At 47.4% G+C, this 18,951-nt stretch overlaps 1 protein-coding gene across 2 annotated transcripts in view; it reads right to left on the reverse strand.

Moving 5' to 3' along the window:
• Positions 1 to 662: 662 nt before the first annotated feature.
• The window catches only part of ATP1A1 (ATPase Na+/K+ transporting subunit alpha 1), a 31,916-nt gene continuing 13,627 nt past the window's right edge, over positions 663 to 18,951 (reverse strand). For both annotated transcript variants that reach the window (XM_043459840.1, XM_043459842.1), the window contains exons 4-23: positions 18,339 to 18,542; positions 17,598 to 17,711; positions 17,074 to 17,208; positions 16,845 to 16,962; positions 16,123 to 16,391; positions 15,432 to 15,630; positions 15,073 to 15,182; positions 13,018 to 13,152; positions 12,145 to 12,337; positions 9,800 to 9,975; positions 8,670 to 8,806; positions 7,279 to 7,429; positions 6,503 to 6,671; positions 6,234 to 6,388; positions 5,748 to 5,871; positions 4,468 to 4,613; positions 4,212 to 4,342; positions 3,621 to 3,722; positions 1,443 to 1,534; positions 663 to 1,027 (exon numbers count right to left, since the gene is read on the reverse strand). In XM_043459840.1, the coding sequence (XP_043315775.1) occupies positions 999 to 1,027; positions 1,443 to 1,534; positions 3,621 to 3,722; positions 4,212 to 4,342; positions 4,468 to 4,613; positions 5,748 to 5,871; positions 6,234 to 6,388; positions 6,503 to 6,671; positions 7,279 to 7,429; positions 8,670 to 8,806; positions 9,800 to 9,975; positions 12,145 to 12,337; positions 13,018 to 13,152; positions 15,073 to 15,182; positions 15,432 to 15,630; positions 16,123 to 16,391; positions 16,845 to 16,962; positions 17,074 to 17,208; positions 17,598 to 17,711; positions 18,339 to 18,542 (2,889 nt within the window). In that variant the 3' untranslated portion in view covers positions 663 to 998. The remainder of the gene's footprint in view (positions 1,028 to 1,442; positions 1,535 to 3,620; positions 3,723 to 4,211; positions 4,343 to 4,467; positions 4,614 to 5,747; positions 5,872 to 6,233; positions 6,389 to 6,502; positions 6,672 to 7,278; positions 7,430 to 8,669; positions 8,807 to 9,799; positions 9,976 to 12,144; positions 12,338 to 13,017; positions 13,153 to 15,072; positions 15,183 to 15,431; positions 15,631 to 16,122; positions 16,392 to 16,844; positions 16,963 to 17,073; positions 17,209 to 17,597; positions 17,712 to 18,338; positions 18,543 to 18,951) is intronic.

An 18,951-nucleotide genomic window follows, 5' to 3' on the forward strand; every position in this document is an offset into this window, starting at 1 on the left:
TTGAACTTGACCCTGCAGTAAACAAATCTTTCCACTTTTTTTCTTAAGTACCTTCTGGCACATAACCACTCTCTGAAATGGAGCTATTCGATGCTAAATTAGGAACGAGTTACGTGGAAGGGAAGCACTTGGTGATGTGCACATGTATTCCAACCAGCTGTGTACAGGTAGCTTCCTACTTCTTAGATCTTGGTACAGAGACACTTGAGGCTGGAGTGGTCCTGGTGCTTGGAGACCACAGCTGCGGCTGCGCCCAGGATGAGAAGGGGTGGGGGGCCTTCTCTGAGGGTCTGAAAATCTTTTTCCTGACAAGTATGTTCATCAAGAAACAGATGTGGAGGCAGCAGTGGAGGGTTTCAGCCATACCCCCTGCAGTACAGCCCACGGGATGAGTTGGTCTCCTTAGACTATAAAAGCATGGGCAGGAAGTTTCCCTCAACCTGTGGTTCTGAAACTTGAATGTGAATCAGCATCACCTGGAGACTTATTACACAGGTTGCTGGTTAGCGTCTTGTTCCACGGCCGTGGTTTCACTGTGCTAACAAGTCCCCAGGTGACGCAGACGAGGCTGCCAGCTGGGGCGCATGCGCTGGGAAGCCGCGCTCCAGACCAATCTCGCATGGACGTCTGGACCACAGAACTGAGGAGGGCGTGAGGCGGACTCCATTATAATAGCCATCTTTATTTGTAAAAATCCAGATATAAAATGTATTCTTTCAGTCTTTCCGAGTTTTCCATTTTACAAAAACAAAAAGGCACATAAAAACCTTCCCCACGGTCGTTTCCACAGACGGATGTTTCTCGGGCAGCCCTCCCCCCACCCCCACCCCCCCCCATAGAGCTACATGCTTCATTCCGGGACGGCTCGCTTCCCCACATGCTTCGGTGCTTTCCTACCAGGGTGGAATTCCGAATTCCAAGACTGAAGTACACAAAGAGGGGGTGGGTGGTGGGTGCGGAGTTGGTGGCATGATGCTCCACGGCGTGCAGGAGGGGGTCTAGTAGTAGGTCTCCTTCTCCACCCAACCTGCAGGCAGCAGAGAGACAGAGGTAAGTGACTGTGAGCCTCAGGAGAACGTAGTCTACGGGGAGTGGAGGGAGTGGAGGGTGTTTACCCAAATTCAATACGGGACCCTCCCGATTTAATACAGGGCCCTCAACTGTATGTGTTTTTAAAAGGAATGTTTTAACTGGGAAGATAGTTTAGACTTCTGACCAAGTTTCTACCACATCCTATTCAGGTTGTATTTGGTCAGTTCTGAAACCTCAGTTGAGACCTCCATTCTTAAGGATGGGCTGTGACTGGAGTGAGTTAGCGTCCCATGGACCTAGCCAATCAGGCTGATTGTGGAGAAGCCCAGACGCTTCGAAAGAAACAGAGCAAAACCAGAACTAGGCACCCCTCCCCAGCCCCAATCCTAACTAAAAATGTCTGCACTTACCGCCAGGGCGTCGCCTGATGATGAGCTTTCGGACTTCATCATACACAAAGATGAGGAGAGAGTAGGGGAAGGCACAGAACCACCAGGTAGGTCTGGAAGTAGAACCAGGTGACAATTTATATGTGGACACCACTCAAAGGAAGGAAGAAAATGCACATCAACAAAGGGACAGTGAAACAAATCAGGCCCAAAGGAGAAGCCGAGCACAGTCCTGGGGAGCAGCTGAGCATTCACACAGAACTCATGCTAAAAACACCCCGCTTTTGCACGCTCAGAGCCTAGAGGCGCAGAAGAAAGCAGATTGCCACCTTCAGCTGGGTTTCCATGAGAACCGGTTGGTACGGTAGGTCAGCTTAGATTTTTTTTTGTTGACAATTCCAGAGCCAACAGGATATTTCCTTTCTTCCTTTTCTCAAGTATTTAAGAAACTCAAGTACATTTGTCTCATGTCCTGGCATTTGAAGATAAAAGAACTGCCAGTGTGGGTCATGACTGGTTTAATCATCCCCTGAATCTGGTCTCTGACAGTAGAGTTTAGGAGAGGCAGGAGTGTGTTGAGTCCCGGACCTGGGGAGTAAGCAGCTGAGTCCTAGCAGAGATCCGAGGCCTTTGGGGACCCAGGGGCTGCTGCCGCAGTCCCCAGCCTGGAGACAGGCACCCTGGGCAGCCTCTGGAGGAGGTTGACACTGACTCCCTACTTCCCAGGGCAACCACAGGAGGAAGGCCGTCCCAGGGCAGAGCTCTGCCATCTCCCCCTCTTCCTGTCTGGTGTGACCTCCACAGCTGCTAAAAGATGACTTCGCTTGACTTGGGGACCTTTGTAACTAAGCCACCTTCCACACTGGGTAGAACCCACTGGGAACAAGTTCTCTCTCAAGTCACAGCAGAAGATGCTCAGAGGCATCAGTCTGTTGTGAGACTTTTCGTTTTGGCCTTTTTAGAGAGCTCTGATCCTCTTACCCTCCTCTTCAACAATGGCCCAAGATGATGGAATTCAGCTTGGGCACGGCTTGCCCCTGTCATGTGCCAGCTCTGTGCAGGGGGCTGGGAATACAAATCCAGAAAAAGACACTGTGGTCCTTGCTTTGAGGATTATAATCTATGGGGTGCACAAGTGACAGCAATGGCAAAGGAGGGGTGCGGCTGCACGGGCCCAAGAAGCCGAGGGCACATGCGGACAAGCCCCGAGGGACGCAGCCTGGAAGAACGATCAGGGCTGATGGAGTGGGAAGGGAACAAGCCTCCCAAACATGGAGGCAGAGGAGGAGTGCCTAATTCACCTAAAGTAAGCCTGGGTGGGTACAAGGCTAGGAAGACCGTCTGGCACAGTAACGAGACCCTGGATGCCAGTCTACCCTTATACCACCGACAGGAAGACAGGGAGACCCACAAGGTCTGGTTACTTCTGGGATGAGAACAGGGAGACGTGGTGAGGGCAACAGGCTACTTGAGAGAGAGAGTCCAGATGGGTTTGAACAAGGATGGGGAGACACGTTAAGATCAAGAGTCCCACTCTCTGTGGCTTAGCATATTCTAATGAGGCTACAGCTGCCTAACCTGAACCAGTTGACAGATACCACAAACACACTCAATCCTTCAGAACACTCTTGGGAGTCTGCGGCAAATTCTGCATGCGGAAATTCAATCTATCACAGGTGTTGTCATTCACCATGTTTAAGGCCAGTCGCGTTCTGACCGAAGACAAGTGGCTGGCTTCTTCCAAGTCTCTACCTATGCATGATCTCGACACTACCAGTGCTTGACTGTGAAGACCTCAGATGTACGGCTCCACCATCCTCCCCTGAGAGCAGAGCAGCCCCCAGAGATGAGGGGCTTGCGATGTGATACACATCACTCACTGGGTGAGCAAATCAAGATTTGGACGTGTGACCCCAAACTTCACAGCTGAGGATGCCCCCAGCTGGCCTCAAGACAACCAGGCTGTGGCGCTCAGCTCAGTTGGCTGGTGAGCAAGCCCAAGGGTCAGAGCCTGGGTGGCCCTAGCAACGCTGATTCCTGGTCTGCATCACTGAATCAGCCTTTGTTTCCCAGTCCAGAGGAATTCTTGTACCTATCACCCAACAGCTCTGGAAAAAACAGCTACTAACATGTGCCATGGGAGGAACAAGCCATGCTGGTTATTTCCAACTTTTTGCACCTAAAAGAGGAGGGACTTACTTGAGGGGATACATCCTCAGGGCGACACCCATTCCAGGACAGTAGGAAAGGAAAGCAGCAAGGGCTGTCTCTTCGAAGAGGCCAAATATTAAGATCTTGTTCCTAAAAACAAGGAGGGGAGAGAAGTTACAAAACTGCAAATAAAAGTATATCTTCTAACACTGTCTTTTAATTTTTTTTTTTTAATGTGGACCATTTTTAAAGCCTTTATTCAATGTTACAATATTGCTTCTGCTTCATGTTTTGGTCTTTTTTGCCCATGAGGCGTGTAGCTCCCTGACCAGGGTTTGAACCCACGTCCCCTGAATTGGAAGGCGGCATCTTAGCCACTGGAGTGCCAGGGGAATCCCTACTATGCTTTACATGGCAGGTTGATGTCTTCATAGGTCTTTATGTATTTGTGCTTAGGAACCTGAGGTCAGATGAAAAAACCTACAAAATGACATTTTGCTTCATGAATTAGCTCCCCAAACAAGATTCTAGAACTTCTGTCGAATGTGTCAGGCGCTGGGCTTTTTATTTAGCACAGGGTTTAGACATCCATCACCAGACCTGTCTGTGAGTTGACACCCCCGACTGTGGCCTACTCACTTCATCCCCTGCTGGAAGACGGAATTCCTCCTGGTCTTGCAGATGACCAAGTCAGCCCACTGCACCACCACGATACTGACAAAGAAGGCCGTGTGGCAGGTGAACTCCACAATCTTCCTCTGCTCATAGGTCTGAAATGCACAAGGCAGACCGGTGAGCCTGGCCCTTGGCCCACGTGTGCAGAGGCCGTGAGGCCCTGTCCTCTGGTGCTAGCGGAGCTCTGTCTGGCGCTGGCAGGCGGGCAGCCCTCACTCACCCACTGCTGCCCATAGCTGTCCTCCACGTCGTTAATCCAACGGTCATCCCAGGTCACTCGGATGCCCAGCAGGTGATTTGGGAGGAAGCCATTCTCAGCCATGATCACAAAGTAAGTGAAGAAGCCCCCCAGGGCCTGGATCATACCTGAGAAGTTGAAAAGAGGCCTGGTTGAATGCCAGGGCCTGGTACAAAGCATCTGAGGGCACACTCCTCGCCCACACCTGTTCCACTTTGAGTCACTTTTTAGAGCTTAAAAGAGGGACCTGGCCCTTGCTCTTAAAACACCCACTTCTATTCCTTTGTCATCTGCTTCTATCAGGACATGACCCTTAGGGGTAAAAATCCACATCCCCATTTTTTAACTCCTGAAAAAAAATTACAACTCCTGTCCCATCTCTCAAAGTTTTACACATGGCCTTTTTGCCAGCCGCTGTGGAAATCATGAATGTGGCGCTTTCTGACCTGATCCTCCACTCCCCCCACTTCTAGGATCCTTCTCTCCAACTATACTGCCCTCAACTCTTTGGGGTGGGATTTCATCCTATACTCTGGACCATTTTCCTACTTCAAAATTAGGCCTTTCTAGGCATCAGCCAATTACTTTGTTGTCAGAAATGGTTAAATCAACCTTTGCCATATTCCTATAACGTACTTGATTGGTCTCATTTTTACCCAAGTGTTCACAGTGATGCAGTCTAGAAGCATGAGTTGCTGCTGGTAGCTTTATGAAGTTCTGCTAAAGGCAGAGTGCTTAGGATCAAAGGGCATTTTCATTGTCCACCATCTAGACCACCTGTTAGCTGTTCTGCTCCACGAGTGGAACAGAAATCGAGCACTGGGGGTGGGGAGAGTGGGAGTGCAGAGTTGCCATGTGGTGGTAACCAGTCAGCCAAACCTCCAAACTCCATTGGGTGCAGAGTTAAGAGTCTGCTGAGTGCAACCAGTGGTAGTACTATATTTCCCCAGAAAAGCTGCCTTTGAGTTAATACTGCAGCTCTTAGGAGCAGTGCCTGGCATTCAAAAGGCTCCATGAGCAGGCACGTTTCTCTGTTCTAATGCAGATGAGCTCAGTTGCAACTGCCTGGTCCAAAGAACTAAGGTTTCTGGGAAGATGGCAAAAGATGTCTTCTCACATGGAAGGGAATCTAAAAAAAATCCCCAGCCTTACCCTAGATCCTGGCTCATCTTAGATTTGGAAGTTACCCAACTTCTGAAGCCTCAGAAACCCTGTCTGAGGCAGACACCACCCCTACAGATACTTGAAATCTGCCGGCTCACCAATCTGTCCGTAGGCCATGCTGATCAGCCGCTCATTCACGAGTTTGTCTGTCTGGGGGTTTCTCGGCTGTCTCTTCATGATGTCGCTCTCAGCCTGCTCATAAGCCAGGGAGATGGCAGGGACCTGGAAGGAGGGGCGAGAAGGGATTTTAAGTCATCAGAAGCCAGCAAGCTCATGTTGTGACTCTTTTCTTCGTTCTCAAATTCTTGCTCTCCCTTAAAAAAAAAGTTTTTCATAACAAGATATTACAAGTCCCCCTTCTTTTCTAAAAAAAGGGCAAAATGATACAAAAGGGAAGAGTTCTATCGGATAAATAGGTATTGACAGCTGTCTTGAAGAATGATTAACACTGAATCTTTGACGCTGAGGCTACCACACACAGGCCAAGAAATTCTCGGTAGTGACACTTCCAAATGCTGGCCACAGGGACCCAGAGAGCACAGCGGTGAGCACTGCGATGTGTGGAAGGTGTGCCAGTCACTCACCATGTCCGTTCCCAAGTCGATGCAGAGGATGGTGACGGTCCCCAGAGGGAGTGGAATGTTTGCAATAATAAATATCAGAAAGGGGGTAATCTCAGGAATGTTACTGGTGAGGGTATAAGCAATGGATTTCTTCAAGTTATCAAAGATCAGACGACCTGTGAAAGCAAGATTGTTTTTAATGGAGAGCTTAATGAAAAGGACCGGAAATCACACGCAGAAATGGATACTGCTCAGCAGCATCTGGACCAGGTTTCATGCAGCACTCTCACCTTCCTCTACTCCAGTCACAATTGAGGCAAAGTTGTCATCTAGGAGAATCATGTCAGCAGCTTGCTTAGACACGTCTGAGCCCGCAATCCCCATGGCAACCCCAATGTCTGCCTTCTTCAAAGCCGGGGAGTCATTGACACCGTCTCCAGTTACAGCCACGATGGCACCCTGCCAGGAGAAGGAGGGATGTGGGTTAGGAATTGCGTGGCTGGGCATAAGTGAGGTGCAGCCTCCATTCGCCTCTCGTTACAGACACTGCTCCTTTCCCATTGAGACTCTATCTAGACTTAGAACTATCTCAGCCAGGAATGCACACAGCTATTACCAAACAACAGAATCCAGGAGACACCCCACCTTGTTCACAAGGTCTACTTGAAGTCCTAACTCGGTGAGTGACACTCAGGAAAGCCCCGTTCCCTTATGCAACATCACCCCCAGGTCCCTCCCAGGTATGGGATGAACCTCCTGGGCATTCCCGTCTCCAGTGTGGACACCAGGACCCTGCACTGCTCTTCTGGTGCTGAGTGCTGAAGCTCTGACTCTGGGCCACAGCGAAGACCAGTACGGTAGAGTATGTGTCTTGGCTAAAGGACCATGATCCAGTCACCATCCTCTCTACGCCTGGAGCTTCTTACTGGCCCGTGTATACTGAGACGGAGAGGAGCTAGCTGGCTCAGGTTTCCAGCACTGTTGCCTTGTTTTTTTGTTTTTACTGGAACTACAATCACTGAGGTCAGCAGCGCCTGAGAGAGCCTGACCCCGGCTGTGTGCCGACCTGTCTCTGGCAGCCTTCCACAATGATGAGCTTCTGCTGCGGAGAGGTCCTGGCGAACACAATCTCCGTGTGGTACTTCAAAATGTCATCCAGCTGCTCGGAAGTCATGTCCTTCAGATCGCTTCCATGCACCACACAGGCCCGGGCATCCCTACAATCAGGACCAAAAAAAAACAAAAAACAAATAAAGGTCACCTGTCCGTCTCTTCTTCACCGAGAACAAAAGTTCTTTCACTATGCAGTAATGCGTTGGTCGCTCAGTGATATCCGGCTCTCTGCAACCCCATCGGCCGTAGCCCACCAAGCTCCTCTGTCCATGAGATTCTCCAGGCAAGAATATTGGAGTGGGTTGCCATTTCCTCCTCCAGGGGATCTTCCCGACCCAGGGATCAAACCCAGGTCTCTGGCATTGCAGGTGAATTCTTTACCACCTGAGCCACGAGGGCAGCGTAACACCATAAAGCTGGGGGAACTGTTCCGTTAAGTAAAGGGTGTTACCTGTGCAGTGTTTTACAGGTTACAAAGCATACTCATGTATTATCTCATTCAAGATTCACGACCACCATGAGGAAGGCCTGACCTTCACCTTCCTTACCACATGTTTACAGGATGCATTGAAACAACATAACTAAGTTTCAGACAGTGGCAGAGCTGACGAAAGACCAAACCCCAAGTAGGGTTCAATGGGGGTAGCCCTAAGCCTTAACAAAACATTAAAAAAGCAAAACTAATTTGTCTCAAGTTATCTATTTCACTTGATTGCCAAAATTCTCTTTTCTGGCTTGAGTCATCGTGCCTTGCCCATTTAGTTAGTGTGGACCTGAAAATGACAAGGTGCTAGGAGCTGGGCAGTAAGAAGGGGTTAACAGCATGAACTCAGAAGCCTGACTGCTGAGTGTACTGCGTGACTCGGCCTCAGCTTCCCTGCTCTGCAAGCTGGGAGCACCACCTACCTCTGTGGGTCTCTGTAGCAAATGCTTAGAACAGTAAGCACCATCTAAGTGTTGCTTACAATGATTGCTCTTATTGAAAACCCTCTCTGAGGTGTTCAGGGCTGGTGCACTGGGATGACCCTGAGGGATGGGATGGGGAGGAAGGTGGGAGGGGAGGGTCAGGATGGGGAACACATGTACACCCATGGTTGATGCAAATGTGAATGTATGGCAAAAACCACCACAATATTGTAAAGTAATTAACCTCCAATTAAAATAAAATTTTTAAAAAAAGGAAAAAAAAAAGAAAATCCTCCCTGGGAACAAGCTGCTTCCTGCCACTGAAGGGGCCTCCCTACCCAGAGCAGCCCTAAGGAACCCGGGCAGAACCAAGCTGAAGATGCCCAGCTACCAGTATCACACATTCAAGGCAGCAATGCTCTGACCTTCCCACCTTACCTGGGGTTCACCTGGCTCACTGGGATGTTGAGGCGGGCAGCAATGTCTTCAACAGTCTCATTACCTTCTGAGATGATGCCCACACCTTTGGCAATGGCTTTGGCAGTGATGGGATGGTCTCCGGTGACCATGATGACCTGTGGCAAAAGAGAGGACAATCAGCTGAATGCAGCTGCCAGGCGAATGACCTTGAGAAGTCTTACAAGTGGGCAAGAATAAATATCAAGGATGACTCAGCTTGCAATATCAAAGGGAAAGAAACGCAAATAGAAAACTGATAAACACGCACTAGCCCAAAACACAAACACAGTTCACAGAAGACACCCAGCAAAACCCAGATTTTGTCTTGGCACACAGTCACACAGGATAAACAGTTATCTGTTTCTTCTTACACCATCAAACAAAGACACTCAAAGTTACTAAACCCAACAACAACAAGAAAGGATGAAAATCTCATGCTGGTACATAAGAGGGCCCACACATTGCTGGTCAGCATCCTGAAACTGGCCCAATTTGGAGGGAAAGCAGTAAGTAACAAGAATTCAAATCAATTACTGTTCTTTTTGACCCTATGATTACATTAAGGATACAGTCAAAGTGGTAGAAGAGTTTTTACAAAGCTTTCCAGAGCAGTATTACTCATGAGAATGAGAAATTGGAAATAAGCCAAACAGCCGGCAAAAAGGCAGACTGTACAAACCACACTGCATCCTCACACCTGAACCGTCTGCAACTTAAGACAGACCCAGACTAGGACACCAAACATTCCCTTCAAAACCAACCAACTGAAAACAAGACAGGCCATTCATTGCATGATGAGTATTAATTTAGATTAAGGCAAGTATTTCAAAATCTAAAACCTTACCAAGTCTTCAGTGCTATTTAATTTGCTTAGTTACATTTCTCTTAAAGGTTTTTTTTTTTTTTTTAACTTTTCGATTCCTCATCTGCAGCTTACACCAACATTTTAACACCATTTGGCCTTCTCCGGGGGTAACTAAAAAAGCTTTGGAGATGAGCAATCGATACTGCAGGTGAGAAACACCAGCGATCACGTGGACCCTGAGAGGCACTAAGTCGGGCGCCCAGAGCTGCTAAGAGGGGATGCCAAGGTGGGGTGGGGGCAGTACCTTGATTCCAGCACTTCGGCATTTGCCCACAGCATCTGGGACAGCAGCCCGTGGCGGGTCAATCATGGAGATGAGCCCCACGAAGCAGAGATTATCAACAGGGAAGTTCACATCGTCGGTGTCAAACTGGAAGCCTTCAGGAAACTGCTCATCTGGCAGCAGCAAGTGGCAGAAACCTGCAGGAGGGCAGGGAGTCTGTGAGGACTTCCAGCGACAGAGGCAGCTGCCGGGCACCAGCTTGTTGTGCAGCAGGTTAGTCTGGAAAGCTTTTTTAAAAATTCTACTTTTATAACCAAATGAGTTTCACTGAACATTTATGAATGATACAGAGTCCCTGGAACCACGCAACAGACAGAATCCAGCACCAAGCCTCAGAGGACAAGGCTCTGCTTAATGTGGAGAAATGGGAGTCTGAGCACCACAGTTTCAGTTCCAGATTGGAAAAGGAGTACATCAAGGTTGTATATTGTCACCCTGCTTATTTAACTTACATGCAGAGTACATCATGAGAAATTCCAGGCTGGATGAAGCACAAGCTGGAATTAAGATTGCCGGGAGAAATATCAATAACCTCAGATACACAGATGGCACCACCCTTATGGCAGAAAACGAAGAGGAACTAAAGAGCCTCTTGATGAGTGTAAGAGGAAAGTGAAAAAGCTGGCTTAAAACTCAACATTCAAAAACTAAGATCATGGCATCCCATCCCATCACTTCATGACAAATAGATGGGAAAACAATGGAAAGAGTGACAGACTTTATTTTCTTGGGTGCCAAAATCACTAGATGGTGACTGAAGCCATGAAATTAAAAAGACCGCTGTTCCTTGGAAGAAAAGCTATGACAAATCTAGACAGCATATTAAAAAGCAGAGACATTACTGACAAAGGTCCAGATAGTCAAGGCTATGATTTTTCCATCATGCATCGATGTGAGAGTTGGACTATAAAGAAGGCTGAGTGCCAAAGAATTGATGCTTTTGAACTGTGGTGTTCGAGAAGACTCTTGAGGGTCCCCTGGACAGCGAGGAGATCAAACCAGTCAAATCTAAAGGAAATCAGTCCTGAATATTCATTGGAAGAACTGATGCTGAAGCTGAAGCTCTAATCCTCTGGCCACCTGATGCGAAGAACTGACTCATTGGAAAAGACCCTGATGCTGGCAAAGACTGAAGGTGGGAGAAGGGGACAACAGAGGATGAGATGGTTGGATGGCATCATTGACTCGATGGACAGGAGTTTGAGCAAGCTTCAGGAGTTGGTGATGGGCAGGGAAGCCTGGAGTGCTGCAGTCCATGGGGTCTCAGAGTCAGACATGACTGAGCGATTGAACAGAAGTGAACTGAGACTTGCCCCCTCAGTTACTTGGACTTGGCACATCATGTGATTACTTGTCTCTACTCTCCTCTCTGGGGAAAAAACCAAGGCCATGGCTCTCCTCACTGTTCATCTAACCAAAGTGTATACTGCTAAGCAGCTGTGTGGGCCATGGAGCCAAGCTTCTTTGAGGATAAATGCAGATCAGACATACACTGCCCAAAGGGTTCATCATCTAGTATTACTGTTGTTAATGTAAGAATCGTGATACTTAAGACATTTCTTTCGATGTTGTGTGGAGGGTACAACATCCTTTAAAGTGGTATCAGATGCTTTGTGGATTCACAGGAGAGACTGCTTCTACTGTGGGGTGGTGGAGGTGCAGAAACAGCAAAAAAAAAACAAACAAACACTTAAGAATGACCTTTCAGTTGAATAGAGACCTAAGACACGTCAAGTTAGACTGAACAGCAGGTAAGAAACAAGAGTATGGGACCAGTAATCAGTTCTAAGTTACCCAACTAAGGAGAACAGAGGAATTCCATCATTAATGATGTAATCCATTTTTTATCTGTATAAAAGATGACAAATGTCACTTTCCCTATGACACAGTGGGTGTCATCCGGAACAGGTGGCATCCGAGGCTCCAAGTTCACCATTCACCTAATCTGTGAGCTGGTGACACAAGTGCCCAGGTAAATTCCCAGCCATTCTGTGGCAGCTGGGAAGCGGCTTTATTCTAGCTGCCCTAGGAATGAATGAATTTTCATTTCATGAAGTTTACAGGGTCATGGACATAGCAACAAAAGCCAGACAACAACTCTTCCCCCCTCCTATTCTGGGCAAACAGAACTGACCAGCATGAGACCAAAGGTCTAAGTCAGAGTCAGAGGCAAACCGGCAGGATTTTGTCACCTAGTGTCTTCAGCGCTTATTGTTTTCCAAACAAAGGGGGCAAATAAAGGAAAGTTAACAGGCAGCAGAGGTTAACGTGGTAACTTGCGATTGTTTCCCGGACTATCAGCGTACCCAGTACCCGCTCTCCGAGGCCGCCCAGCTCCAGGTAGGCATTCTGAAAGGCGTCCTTCAGCTCCTCGTCCAGGGGCTGCTCCTTGCCATGGATGAGGATGGAGCTGCAGCGGTCCAGGATCCTTTCCGGAGCACCTTTCATCACCAGTAGGTGCCGGGGCTCACCTGCATTGGCGTTCTTGTGGATGGACAACTGTGAAGAATGGTAAGGATGCAAACGTTATACAGCTAGGCCTTACAGCCCAGGGAGGGAGATTTTTTTTTTTTTTTTTTTGGCTGCAACATGTGGCTTGTGGGATCTTAGTTCCCTGACTAGGGATTGAACCCAGGCCCTTGGCAGTGAAAGCACATCCTAACCAGTGGAGCACTAGGTAAGTCCCTAGTAACTGTTCTGAAAGATACGAGATCCCCTATTTCTGAATTTAGTGTCTCACACCCTGTAGCACACTTTGAATGCTACGGAAGAAATGAGCGTGGCAAGGTGCTCCTGCATCTCTGACACATGTTCACGTACACAATTTTCCCAAAGAAAATTCAGAACAGGGACTGGCAGATTCATGAGCACCTGCAGCCCTGCCCAGCCCTCTCCCCCATCCCCACACCCATTCCAACCCACACAGGAGAACTCAAAAGGGCCTGGACAACACGTTAGAAAGAAGAGGCTCCATTTATCCTATTAATGGTCAAACAAATTAGAATTTTCTACATGGACACAGAGTAAGATGTCAAATTCAAGCACTCATAAAGAGTGTGACTAATTCGTTTTTAGAAAGCACTTAAACCTGGAAAATTCCAAAAGGGTGGATGACTCTTTTTCCAGCCTATGTCCTTCCTTTCTGTGCCCCCTGGCAATGAGACCCCAGATCCTCAGACCTGGTACTTGTTGGTGGAGTTGAACGGGATCTCGACGATCTTGGCATATCTCTCTCTCATTTCCTTCACAGAACCGCAGCAGACCTCGATGCACTTTAGGAGAGCAGACTCCGATGCATCACCGGCTACAGCCCGCTGTGAACAGATGTCTCCATTAGTCACCCTGAAAGCGCTTCACCCTGTAGCACTTCAGCACTACACCACTGAAACCCAGGAGAAAGCTTGGACTGTCTTTCCATCTGTCAGGAGGAGAGGGGAGGTGGGCAAGGAAGAGCACCATTCTGGGGTGTGACCACCCATCACAGTCCTTGTTCTCAAATTCCAAACTCTTCCTGGACGCCTGCCCTCCTCACCCTACCCAAACTGGTGCAAGGTGTCACTGACCCTTGGGAGAGGCATGACATACTCTTCTGACCCACTCCAGCCTTTTTTTTTTTTTTTTAAAAAAAAACCTTCCCTGGGCCTGCTGAGAAGTCTCAAAGACAGTATTATTCCCAACCACCTATTTCTAGTTATGAATCAGAAAATACAGAGTGAGAATGTAAATAGTTACAGTCCCCTTCACTGCCCTGCAATTTAAGAAGAAAACGCCCTGGGTTCTCAGGATAGAGGGCAAGTGGTCTATGTCAAGGACTAAAGCAGGACTTTACATTCTAAACATAATTTAATTGTGCTGGATTATCTGGGCCTGAATGATGCAAACTGAAAGTTATTATTAGTTCCAACACTAATGTCCATCAACTACCATTTTAGTTAAAGCCCACACTTCAGGTAACTAACATTTTGTGTGCTATATACCGTGACACATTTTGACATACTAAAAAATATTTTCGGCTGTACCCAACTTTCACACAGAAGAATATTTTACAATTTTGGCGCACCAGACCACAAGTGCAAATGAGCAAATTAATGCTCCCTTATAAATATAGGAGTTCTGTTTAATAAAAAATGTGGCCAGGTTTCATAAGAAGCAGGAAGTAAGTAGGATCACTTTAATAAAGGACAATTATCAAAGCAGAATAGGGCTGTAGGCCTCTCTTTTTTTTGATAATGTCATTAACATAACATGGCCCCAGACCCCTGAAATAACTGAGAAATAACATTTCATGCTATCTTTCTGGAGTTTTGAAATGAGAAAAGGTGGGATACTTGTGGGTCCCTGTGCTCAAAGCCTAGATAATTTCCACTTTGAGGGAAGGAAAACGATGAAGCAGACATCTCAAGCTTTATCCCAAGATGAACAACATCCCCAAATCAACATCGATTCAATGCCAAGAATCTCCTTTAAAGAATAAAGGAGCCCCATCATCACAACAGAAGTCATCTCAGTTCCATCTGAGCCATATTCTCTTGGACAACACAGTTTCTACCCAGATACACCAGAGGCAGCTTCAGGGAGAGTAAGCCACCCCAAGGGCTCCACGCAGTTCCTCTCGGCCTCAAGGACCTTGTAAAGCTCATGACCTTTCTGGGACCGAGTCTTTACTGGGCCACACAGTAATATCTTAGTCATTGCAAATTTCATGCGAATTCCAGGAGGCTGAGCTTAGCTTATTTTTGCATCATTAGTAAGCAAGCTAAGAACAAATAAGATAAGAGAAATAGCTGAGCTATTTTAAGAAAATAAATGGCTTAAGGGATTGACTGGAATCTGCTGTATCCTAATATGCAAATACGATTATCGAGTCACAAAAGTAGCCCTCACTGTCCACTAGGTGAGGTGATTAGGATATAAACTCAAGAGGAGTCAAGCTGGATTTTATGAGTTAGGTGGATTGCCTGCCCCCTCCCCAACTTTAGTCAGTTTTTCCCATATAGTCCCCCTTTACTGATCTTTATTGACCACAGGGTACTGTGAGTACTTGGGGGTCTACAGGCAATACAACTCAGGTTACACAAAGCAAAGAGTTACACGCCATTCCAAGTGTCTTACAACAAACGACGACTTTACAACCCCCAAAAGTCACGTGCTTTTTAAAGAGAACACTCAGGAGGTGGCTCCTGTGTGACATGTGTACAACCTGAAGGCAATCTTAACAGAACTGCTGAGCATACCTTCAGGATAGGCAGGTTATCCTGGTTAGCCTGAAACACGGCCCTGTTACAAAGACCTGCAATTCTGGAGAGAGCAAGCCAGGTGGCCGAAGTCTTGTCAAATGAAACACCTGGTGGAGGCAAAAAGCGGCAAGAACAATGTGCTTAGCTTTGCACTGAAGTCCCATAAAGATGTGAAATGACACATCTCCTTTCCCCATAAACTAGTCAGGTTTCAGGCATTTTTCCAACCATGCTTGAGTTGACATGTAAAAAACAAAACAAAACAAAACCCCCACACCAGAAACATCGAAAACCCATGACGCTCTACCAAACGGTAAACTGCAAGCAGGGAGGCTGAGCTGCGGGGCCAGCCTTACCACTCTGATTCTCTGTCGTGTCCGCCTCGTGGATTTGGTTGTCGAACCACATGTGGGCCACTGTCATCCGGTTCTGGGTCAGAGTTCCAGTTTTGTCTGAGCAGATGGTGGACGTGGATCCCAAGGTCTCCACAGCCTCCAGGTTCTTCACTAAGCAGTTCTTCCTGGCCATGCGCTTGGCAGTCAGGGTCAGGCACACCTAAAGCATTGGGAACAGATTATTAATACTTCAAATGGCCAGGCAGCCGCTCTATAGGAACTCTGCCTACCCCTGCCCCCATAGAAATCTTTCTTAAAAACTAAATCTCTCTAGCCTTCCTCTGAAGTCAGAAATTGAAATAATTTCTGTACAAGCAAAGTGAAAATAGTCAGGATTTACCATATCCTGTTTTTCCCCACTCAGCCCTAAGTTCTTCTCCTTTCTGGGCTACACTGTTCTGGATCATGTGATAATTCAAGGGGGTAAAAAATGTATGCTTCTGGGTTACTATCTTCCACATAAAAATGTGCTGGGCTCTTCTCACTGTCTAACCCTACCCAGGTGACGCTGAAGAAAACCCACATATAACACATGCAAGAAAAAAAAACAAAAACACCAAGTTGGCAGCCCTCAAGGAGAGGGTAGTGGACGAGCCTCCCACTGAGGCAGGCCTTCAGAGTGGGCAAGCATCACCTTCCCTCAGCCTCTTACCGTGACGGTGGCCAGCAGACCCTCTGGCACGTTGGCTACAATGATGCCGATGAGGAAGATGACAGCCTCCAGCCAGGTGTACTCAAGGATCAGAGAAAGGATGAAGAAAGACACGCCCAGGAACACAGCCACACCCGTGATGATGTGGATAAAATGTTCAATTTCTGCAGCGATGGGAGTCTGGCCCCCTTCCAGCCCAGAAGCCAGAGTCGCGATCCTGCCCATGACAGTTCGATCCCCGGTGTACACAACAATGCCACGCGCAGTGCCTTAAAAAGAGTATGGGAAATTGTACCCGATTTTATCGGTGAAGCTGCAGAATTTGCATAACTACACAGCAGGGTTGAAAAAAGAGAAGAAACACCCATAATTTTAAGGGCCACATCCTTGGTGGTATATGCTATTTGTTTTAAACTATATGGACTCTGGCAAAGGGATTTCACTCCATTAGCAGGACCACAGCTCCAAACCTTACTTGAGCTTAATTAAGTGTTGCCAACACAAGAGGTACATGTGAGGCAGAGGGAACAGGGAAAACAGCCACGAGGTTTACTGGGTCTTCCTGCCAGCATGTCAACTGCTTCTGCCGTGTCTGACTGAGGTGGTCAGAAATGGGACCCAAAAAACAAATTGTGGCCGTGGGGTTATTTTTTTTGGTGGTTGTCATTAAAACCCAAGATAAATGCCACACCGTGCTGAAGAGTGCTTCAAAATGGTCCTACCTTCAACACAGTTGGTTGAAAAAAAGGCAATGTTCCGTGTCTCCAGGGGATTTTCATTGGTGAAATCCGGAGACCTGGTCTGTGGCTCTGATTCTCCCGTGAGTGAGGAGTTATCCACCTGCCCGTGAGAAAAATCAAACGTGTCACGTGAGCAACACAAGCCTCATCTGGGGCTGTGGGGCCACTCCACTCCCTCTGCCCCAAGCACGGAGGCTCTGCTTAAACCTACCTTGCAGCCATTCGCAGAAATGATTCTGAGGTCAGCAGGAATTCGATCCCCTCCTTTCACTTCCACCAGATCTCCGACGACAACCTCTTCCGCGTTTATGCTCATCTTTTCACCATTTCGAATTACCAGGGCTTGCTTTTGGAAGGGGAGAAGTTTACACCAGTTCATCAGGTAAAAATGGATACCACTGGGAAGGCAGTGGTATTACAAAATTACAATACCATCTGTAATCTTAACTATCTGCATTACAACCAAGATTTAGCTTTTTATTTATACAAGTTAACAAAAGCTTGCTCAGGTTACCTAAGAAGCAGTCTTCATGCTGCCATTGTGTGATACGCTCAGAGGGAAGACGCTCACTTTCTGGGGTATAAGAAAAACAGATCTGGTCTTGGGTGGGGGGAAAGGTGTCCCTCTCTCTCTGGTGGAGCCACTGAATACTTGGAAGGCCTTAACCTCACATCGGTGCACACTCTTGGTGCTGTCGAGTTACCAGACGGGGAAGGACAAAAAGCAGCAGGTACCTGAGGAACCATGTTTTTGAAGGACTCCATGATCTTGGAGCTTTTTGCTTCTTGATAGTAGGAGAAACAGCCGGTTATGATGACGACCGCGGACAGCACCACACCAAGATAGAGCTGGGACAGAACGAACAAGTTAGGACGGCACCGCTCTTAGTAAAGAACTGGGAACATTCAGTTAATTTTTGACTGAACAAAAAACACTTTAAAAAAAAAGAGAGAGATCAAGGCTTCAGAAATACAAAACTCATGCCTTCATGCTTCTTCCTAGAGACAGTGTCCAAGAAAGTCAGAAATGGAGTCACACTGATACTTGGTCACTAGCTTGGGGACGTGTTAGAGATGAACCAGTTTCTCCTGCTTTGTTAAAGGTATTTTCAAAACAACTTGTGACTTGAAGAATGGCTCCCCAACATTTCTGGATGTGTGCAATGTTTCAATGTTAACAACTATGCTCTGCCATTGAGTGGCAACAGGACCTGCATAGGGCCTGAGCAGAGCTGCCCGTTCATGGCAGCAGCGTGGGGCAGATGCCCAGCTTGGAAGAACATCTAAACACAGGGAAGGAGCCAGAGAACCTCAAGTGAAGAAGGCAGACGGATGGGCCCTGAAGGCAATCGATGCTGATGTTACTTTCCCCAGAGTTTAAAACCATCAAGTAACCAGCAGAGACTGAAAATAAATAGATGGCAGAGGGTACTTTACACATACCTAACAATCCACACTAGGAACTATGGGACTCACATTATCATTTTGAGGTTCCTCTTCTGTAGCAGCTTGGATGCCATAGGCCAAGAAGCAAAGAACTGCTCCAATCCACAGTAACATTGAGAACCCCCCAAACAGCTGTCGACAGAACTTGACCCACTCGGGGGTTGTGGGAGGGGGAGTGAGGGCGTTGGGTCCATCTCTGGCTAGGATCTCGGCAGCTCGAGCAGTTGTTAAGCCCTGAGAAACAGAGGAATGTAAGTAAGACCAACTGCTCCAAGGCTCACAAGCTAACAGCTACCTGACAGCGGAGAAGGAAGCAGAAAGAAACTAAACATCCCAGGCCAGCGCAGAAGCTAGAAAATCCTGATGATCACCCTATGGTTCAGGCAAACAACAGCCCAGGTGTCCTGAGGAACCTACAACACTCAAGACTGAAATTCTTTAAAAGTTGATCCATGGACAGACTGGAATCTGGTGTGCTCTCTTTCGAGTTTTATGGAAGGAATTCATGCCAAACTGCATTTACCAAAAAGATATCCACCTTAACTAATTGATTCCGTTTTGCAAATTAAGAGCGTAAGAGTTTCCTGTGTATTGAATCTGTCAAGGAAGTGGAAAAAGAAAAAAACACTATTGATATCAAAGG

The sequence above is a fragment of the Cervus canadensis genome, chromosome 2 (genome assembly GCF_019320065.1).
Source record: "Cervus canadensis isolate Bull #8, Minnesota chromosome 2, ASM1932006v1, whole genome shotgun sequence".
Classification (NCBI taxonomy): Eukaryota; Metazoa; Chordata; class Mammalia; order Artiodactyla; family Cervidae; genus Cervus; species Cervus canadensis.